The sequence below is a fragment of the Fringilla coelebs genome (assembly GCF_963513975.1).
Source record: "Fringilla coelebs genome assembly, chromosome: 1".
NCBI lineage: Eukaryota > Metazoa > Chordata > Aves > Passeriformes > Fringillidae > Fringilla > Fringilla coelebs.
This window is the reverse complement of record NC_140028.1, coordinates 140,173,528-140,182,176: the sequence shown is the minus strand read 5'-3', so window position 1 is coordinate 140,182,176 and position 8,649 is coordinate 140,173,528. Positions and strand designations below refer to the sequence as shown.

The following is an 8,649-nucleotide window of genomic DNA, read 5'->3' as shown; positions in this document are numbered from 1 at the left end:
TGTGGGACATCCAGGACATCCACAGCTTTTCTGGGCAAACTCTTCCACTGCTTCACCACCATCAAATAAAAATTTTTTTCTTTGCATCTAATCTAAACCTACCCTACTTCAGTTTGAAGCAATTTCTCCTTGCGCTATCACTACATGCCCTTGTAGAAAGTCCCTCTCTGGCTTTCCTTTAGGCTCCTCTAGGTGGTATAGTTGAATATCTCAGGCGTGGTCAGGCTGCATCTGGCATCAGTGTCAGAGAAAGGAACTGCCCTGGCCCTGCTAGCTGGGAGAGGGGTATTGCCCTCAAGCAATAGGATGCAGGGGTTTTAACAAACTAACACTTTGCTACGAAACAAGTGTGTTTATTTTATTCACTGTCTAGTCTTCTTGAATATCCTGTCTTAGAGTAGGATTTAAGAATTTAGTAGGAGGAGATAAATTAGGCTTCTGAGAGTAGACAACCTATCTTTTCTAAGCTCAATCTTTTGCAATAAAACTAGGTTAGACTAAACAAGTGTTCACACATACTCCTGGGAAACCAGGTCAGTCACATCAGCGACAGTCCACAGCCTTTTTAAACCATCTACGTGCAAAAAACCATAAAGATCTCACATTTTCTAAAGAACGTGTCCCTTAATGTAATACGCTTCAAACTCTTATCCAAAGTTTTTGCTCCTTCTCTATTGGAGTAGAATGTCTCTGCAGCATGGCCACACCCAAGAGATTCAGCTGAAACTCCCTGAAGCCTCTTCAGTGATGCAATGATTTGCCATGCCAAGGTCACAGCATAGTGTTCACTCTGACTTCTACACCCATTCGGACTTTTTTGACCTCAGGCAGCTAGTGCTGCTATAATTCGATTGTTCATCAGGGCTTTTTAGCTCAGCTGAAGGGTAGAACCCTAAAAGCTTGCTCTGAACAACAGAGGAAGAGACTCCAAGGGGAGACTCAATCTGAGGTCTCAAAGCCAAGGCAGTATCTTTAGTTAAGTCTTGCTGAAGTCTGGGCCTCACTTGGCTGCAGGGAGTTCCCTGGTGGCCACTGGCACACAAGGGTTCTTCAGTGCTCTGCTGCTTAACAGCAAGGTCTCCTGGTACACAGCAGTTATTGCTGCTGAGGTTAGTGCTGGCACTTTGCTGGGGCACACCTCCAGGATGAGGAACAGCCTCTTCTTCCTCGTCAGGGAGAAGTGAGCAGGAGCCACCGCTGGTGTGACAGCTGTTTGCTACTGGGCTATCCCCATTTTGAGGTGGAGAGGAGCTACTGTGCTGGACTGGGGGGAGATATATCCTGCACTCCTTCTCTGTGCAGAGGTTTGCCAGCTGCTTGTTCTTTTGGTTTCTTGCTGTCATTCTCTGGAGAGCACAGACGAGGTCAGCAAGGCTGAGCAGGAAGGACAGAGTGCTGACCCCCCAGATGAAAATCATCATGATGGATTTCTCAGTGGGCCGGGAGATGTAACAGTCGACAGCGCTCGTGCAAGGCGAGTGGTAGCACGAAAAGCGGTCGGGAACAAAAAATCCAAAAAGGAAGTATTGCACAGCTGCAAAGGCAACCTCAAGCAGGGTCCTAATAAAAAGATGAATGGTATATGCCCCTGAAAAATTAAGGACACTGAGGCTATCTACACCACAATCTACTCTATTGACAACTGCATTTCTACAGAGCTGCTTCACATCTTTGGGGCTTGAGAAACCCGTGTTCCCCTTGCCCCCATGCACCAGGCAGTGCATTCTTACAATGTGCACAGCCACCTTGTGCAAAACATAAATGCTGAATGCAGCATAGGGCAGCAGGATAGACACAGTCTGAATGAGCCAGAACCTGAAGTGAGACACGGGAGAGAACAAGTCATAGCAAACATTGGAGCATCCTGGTTGCAGGGTGTTGCAGACAAAGCGCTCCTGCTCGTCTTGGTACAGGGGGTAGCCTGCTAACACCACCACTGCCATTCGCAGCAGGATTATCAACATCAGCCAGAGCTTCCCTAAAGAGAAGGAAAGGTAAGAAAGAGTCAGATCCTGAGAAGGAAGGCAGGTCATGCAGTGATGCTCTTTCTATACACGAGGCATTTGAGGAAACAATCTCCCCTCCTATTAGTTCATTTTTGGTTTTTGGTTGTTTTTGTGTTTTTGGGTTTTTTTTTTGACTGGGACTGAAAATCCAGTGAAAATGTGTAGCTGACATATTCCATAATCCTCATCTAGACTCAACAATGTAGGAGTTAAACATAAGCCATGCCAACAGAAACCTAATGAAAACACTCTGATAAAAAGAGATCAAAACTGACTAAATAATCCATCTCACTCACAGTTTTTTCTTGTTCTTGAGTTCCTGCACCTGAATTTTGTCCTATTTCAACAATACAGTTCAGGTAACACAGTATGAGACTCATCTAGATATAAAAGATTGCTCCATGACATAGTATTTGTTCTTGGTCTTGGACATGACATTGTACGTAAAGTTTACTTTGGCCAACAAAACTTCTCTGTTGTATCTAGAATGGTATTTACTAGCAAGCTATTAATTAGTTATTTTTATTATTAACAAACTTATGCAAAGTGTCCTACAAACATAGATTTGTGTAAATGTGCACCCCAGACATTTCTCTCTGTTGCTTCTTTGGTTGCCCCATCTTGGCTGTGATTTCCAACCTTTGTTCACCTCGGTGAGCAGCTTTTCTGCACTCAGACAAAAAGTTCCCTTCTATCAAACCACTCTTTGATTCTATGAAAATCTAAAACCTTTTCCTGGGCAGGATAAGAAGGCTTAAAGATGTATCATTCTGTTGTCAAAAGTTAAAAATGCATTCTGTACAAACACATATTCAACATCGGAAGTTCAATTTAGCATTTGAATTTCTCACGATTCCTTTTGAATCCTGTCACCAATTCCCTATATAGTTTTGAAAAAGTAATTTAATTTAATAATCCCCTATAAAAAAAGAGGAAAGAAAAAAACTGTTTGAAAACAAAAAGAGGGGGGAAAAAACAACATTAAAGAATTATAAGATTAATTCTGTTTTAAAGTATTGTTAAGACATGAATTGTAAACACAGGTAGGGAAAGAGCAAGACTCAGTGACTAAAGAAGTATATTATACAGAATTAATGGTTGAGAAATGTACTGAAAAGCTCAAGTTATTAATAGTGAATGCACATCTCACATGCACATAAGGTTTTGTGAGCAATCTGTGAAACATCACCAATACACACTATAAAGGCTTTTAAAAAAACATGTCAAAAAGCATTTTTCTATAAACTATTAAGCTATTTATGGGTGTTGCCTTGGAGCGTTTTCTTCTATATTTCCCATAAAGCTATTTCCCAGTAGTTGGTGTGAATTTAAAATATTCAAATATTTCCACAACGTTGTGTGATACCTATTATTGTACTGAACATACCGTTCAAGTGCCCTCTGAAAACCATTTGTGGCCAGTAGACTGATTATGGGCTAGAACAGTAAAACCGCACTCTGAAGTGAAAAAACGTGAAGAATATCTAAGGCTGATGAGAGATCATCAGGGAAACTGCTGCTCCTGGCAAAATGATATATTATCCAACCATAAATAAATGGAGGCCTTTCCATTTTATCTTTAATCACCTGAGTTGTAGTGGTGGTTTTGCTGTGTTTCCAGCTTCCTGTGTTTGCTGGCAGGCTGTACTGTTACTCACTTTTTGACAGTGGGTCAATAGGAAACACCAGCTCTACAGAATCTGTCATCTTTAGCAAACCATGTTTCATCCTTTGGTAGCATTTTTTTCCCTGTGAGAACCTCAAAGTGTTTGAATCTCATTAGTTAATTAGGCTCAAAATACTACATGCTATTTCACTATCAATTTTTAATTTGAACATGTACAATGGGGAGTACTGCTTAAGAAAAATCAATGGCTCCTTAGGAAGTAGTTTAGTGTGACATACATTTGAGAGATAACCCCTCCATGCATCCCTGTCCCTAAAGACCCAGTCTTGATTTAACACACAAGAACAAGCCTCTCCAGCAGCCCTGCTGGGGCTCAGCTGGATGCTCCCTGCAGTGCACAGCATAAAATACAGCAACTGCTGCAGGCAAAGAGTCTTTAAAGGGCCCTTGAAAGTCATCCTCTGGCTCACACTTTGCTCAAAGTAGCCCATGAAAGAGGAACAGAATTTTATTTAAATTACATGGGTGAAAAATAAACAGCAAACTGTTAGCTAAGGAAAAGACAATAGCATTTTGCTTGGGTTTGCTTTTTTTAAAAAACGCATATGAACCTTATGTGTTTACGAAAATAAAGAGTGAAAAGCAATAATTAACCGCAATGGTTGTAACCACAAACTCCCCCCTGTAAAAGAGAGAGGGTCTTCTGTCCTCTTTAACCTTTTTAATTTGTTACTAAAGCTACTGCATACGTTCTACCATTCACTTTAGGTGATATAAGTTCAGCATTATTTATGTGTGTTTTTACCATGACCCTTCCTTCCAGCTGACAGGGAGCCCTGTCATCAAGAAGTCCCAGATTTGAAAAGCTTGCCAGAATATTTTATGCAATGTTCAGGAAAAATCTATCAAAGAGAGAAGCAATCTGTTTAACAAGAAAATAAATACATTAAGTTCTTCTATCAGGTATCAAGAAAACACCTTACTGTACAGATCACAGAACCACAGCCTGAAATTAAAGTTGATTATCAGTAGGGCACTTGGGTGGCTTCAGGGTATGAAGCAACAAAAGAAAGAGGAGAGCTCTTTTAAAGTACTTACCTACAATAGTCACGTTATAGTTGAGTGTGACTATCAAAAATCCCAGTGAGTCCCAGTGCTCCATGTTTGAACAGGCTCAAAACCCTTCCAGCTCCTGATGTCCTAACAGTTTTGTCATTTCCAAAGGAGATTAGACCTAGACAGGGAAGAGGGGGGTAAAAAAAGGGAAGAAAAAATAAAAAGGGAAGCAATTTTTGTTGAGGGTCAAGGACAGAAATCAGGAACTCGGCCAAAACAATGGGTTGATGAAGGATTATTTTGATGATTTGAACAGGATTGTTAGTTTTGAATGTTGATCTTCAGGCTTTAACACATTGTCTCACAAAAGCTCTAGCTTGTCAGATCCAATTGCTCCTACCTCCGTGTGGATCCTCTGTCCAGGCAACTGCAAGTGGACAAGCAACAACAGGAGTGATCTCTGCCATTGTAGACTATTCTTACCCTCCCGGGGCATACCAGCCTCCTGGCATTGCTGAGATACTTCAGTGGTGAAAGACAGGGAGAGAGGAAAAAATAGCCTAGACCAGGAAATAACAGACCTCTCTGTCTCCCCACAAGAATTGCAGATGAATTAGAGAAGGAAAGGAGATAGAAAGGGATGAGCATCCCTGTGCTTGAACGGCAACTTCAGTTCAGGTCACTGGAAGCTATTCCGTTGAAATTTCCCAAAACCACTTGGTTTTTAAATCAAAACCTCCTTGACAGAACACCAGGACCCTGTCAATCACAGCCACACCAAACTCTCCTCTGTGTGCTGAGCCAGCCAGCAGGCTGAGCCACCCTGCAGGCAAGATGAAAAACAGGGGAAGCTTTAAAAAATAAAAATCCTAAGGGTGGGGCTGGTTTTCAAGATGCTGCAAGTCATTCATTTTTAATTTATATCAATTCTTTCAGCTGAAACTGCTTGGTACTTCACTCAAACTGCTTGAAGATCACTCAAAAGATCTTAAGGGTGATTGACCATCATTCTCACACCCAGCAGCCTCTCAGCAGTGGTGGAGGGAGCTCCCACTTGGAGTAGAATGACCGTGGGGCCAGTGCTCCTTGTCTGCAAGGTGTAAATGCACAGCATGTCCTGGACACTGTGCCACTGTACTGTACCCCAGGAAAAAGCTGGGGTGGAAAATAAGACTCAGCTTTTTGTTTCTTGCCTCGCTTTTCACCCAGGTTACCTTGGGGGAAATAATCTACCCCATCTTCCAGCCACTGTCCCACCAGATTTGGGATGTTGCTCTGTCCTTTTTAACCTGGGCTGCGGCAAGGATGAACATCCAGTGAAAACTTACAGTAGCTATCCCTACAAAGGCAGCTGAAGAAGGAGTCTGTGTGTGAGCTAGCAAGGGAGAAAAGGGATTTCCTGACACCTGTGGGGTGGCAACACCCAGGCACAGGCTGGGCACTACAGCCCTGCTTGTGTGCTTCAACCCAGGACAGCTCGGAGGGAGCTGTATGGAGACCTGGGGGCACTGCAGCTGGGCTGAGCTTTATGACTGAGCACACCTGGCCTGAGTCAAAGGTAAAACTATTCGTTTCATAAAGTAAAACATACCTGAGCAAAGGCTTTCTCCAGCTCTCTGCTCACAGGTTTTGCAATGCCTTGGCAGAACACACTCCTCTCTCTTGTAAGCACCATGCTAAGGAAACCCTAATAATGGGATTAGAAAAGATGGCCCTTCAAAACCCTTTGTCTGTTATCTGTGTAAAAAGATTTTTAATTGCAGTAGTAAATACAGAAATTTTATTGGTTCCAGAATTTATTTAGGTAAAATATTTTCCAAACTGCCACTTCTTCTGTTACCAAGTTTTATTAATGGTTTGTGGTGATGGTTGTAGCTTCATTTACGCACACACACACACATTTTCAACCAGAGATGTGTGTGTGTGTGTGAGAAGTAAGGGAAGGAAGGAAAGCTGGAGAAAGTCAATAGAGAAAAGATGCAAACAGCCAGGATATGAATTATGCTGAGCTCTGAAGGTATTCCTGGTTAAACACCCTTTGTCAAAAATAAAGTCAGGAATGCCAAGATGGTGGCAGGATATGAATACTCAGCAGCTGCATCCACACAATAGGCTATAAATTGTCTCTGCCAATATTGTTGGTTAAAATATCCTTGCTTGTGGTTGCTGTGAGACCTCTACCATTTGTGGAAGAGGGATAACAGCTAGGAATTTAAGCCCCCAGATTGTTGCCTGAGGAACTATACCAGGCAACAACATCTGATCCCACAGCATGGAAGCACTGAGGTAGGATGGCCTTTTTTTCTAAAAGAAAGCAGGCACCCTCCTGTCACAGCGTGGCTTAGCTTAGGTCAGAAAGCTTGAGTTACATTTTATTTTTTTCAGGCAACCTTAGCTTTTTTTTTTTTTAATTTTAGCTTTTCTAAACAGCTCATATCTCACTCGAATCCAGTGCTTCTCCTTTCTGTGGTGTGTCCTCTTCCCAAGCCTCTGCCATCAGTCCACACTCCAGTCTGAGGGGGTTGTTGTAAACGTTTGGTCTCCACAGACCCACAGCGCTGAGCAAAGCGATGAGGAAACTAAAGCCCATCTTTAAGGGCAGGGTTCCCATCTGAATATTTTCCACATCATAGCTGAAGATACTCACCACACAATCCCCCTTGTTTGTTATTTATCTTTAGCTGTTCCCTGTATTCCCTGTGGGCCTGTAAGGACTATAAAGACATAGGGACAGCAGATTACAGACAAGGGTGCAGCAGCACAGGACCCCATCTCTGCAGTGCCACCAGTGGGTTTGGCACCATTTCCCACACCAGAGGATGGGCATGTGGTGCACAGCCCCACCACTCCACACACACTCCAGCTCTAGAATCCCACAAACAACTCTTCCCAGCCTAAAAAACTCTCAAATCTGCAAACTCGCACTGCATTCTAGTCAAAAAGAGAGGCAGGCAGAAAAAACTGACATGGTATTGGGTAAAGTTAAACTTGGAAACTCAGCAGTACCTCATCACATTTCATTTTAGAAAGGACCCTAAAAGCCACTGGAAAGCTTTCAGAGACAGTGAAACATAAGAAGACACAATTTAATCTATTTTAAAATTTACAACTGCTGTCCACATTTATAACCCCTTATCATAGGTCTAGGGCTTGATACTGCAAAAACACACAGATTCCATCACTGTGAGAGACCACTGAAACATTTTGAACTACTGGAACTGCATCTCACTGCAGTGTGAGACTGCATGTCTCCAGGCTTAGACCTGGGTTGGTTCACAGAGCAGAGACACCTCAGCTAGTGCTTGGCTCAAACATCCAGAGGTAAGACAGAGTTAGCTGGAAGCCAATTCAGGATCAAATCTGTCACCTGAATGGTGCCACAATCTACAGCACACATCAAAAAAGCTCCCAGAAAATAAAGGCATTCCTCTGGCCTAGCAAATCCCAAACCCATCTGTCTTACCCAGTCAAGACCTACACTAATGACACTGAAGTGAGAGCTACCAAGGGAGACTGCGCCCTACACCACACCTGGCAGTGAAGGAACATCCCTCTACCAATTTAATTAATGTTAAGGCAAAATAGGTCAGCACAGCAGCTTCCCTAACAGACAAAGTGATCTGGCATTTTAGTCCAGGTCCTTTGGTATATCATAGTTTAAGAAAGAAAAACACAGATGCCTATTTTAAAGTCTAAGTTAAAAATCTACTTAGAATTTTTCTAGTTAGCAAAAATTGTGTTAGTGAGGAATCTTGCAGTAAATCTAGCTCTTCTGAAGGTGATTTGTGAGTGGAGGGAGAGGGGAATCTATTTGGAAGGGACAGTAAATATTAAGAGGCAATTTATCTTGATGGCCTCATTTTAAAATTTGTGAAATACAGCAGAAGGGGGAGAGAAAGAAACACGCTAGCCATGAAGGAAAATAGTAAATTAGTAGGAAAAGCTGTCCAGAACAAATGC

General features: G+C 42.4%; 1 protein-coding gene across 1 annotated transcript; it reads right to left on the bottom strand.

Moving 5' to 3' along the window:
• Positions 1-797: 797 nt before the first annotated feature.
• GJD4 (gap junction protein delta 4) lies at positions 798-4,795 on the bottom strand (the record flags this gene model as incomplete). Its single annotated transcript, XM_084209343.1, has 2 exons — positions 798-1,978; positions 4,732-4,795. The coding sequence occupies 2 exons, from the start codon at positions 4,793-4,795 to the stop codon at positions 798-800; spliced, it is 1,245 nt and encodes a 414-aa protein (XP_084065469.1).
• Positions 4,796-8,649: the final 3,854 nt, after the last annotated feature.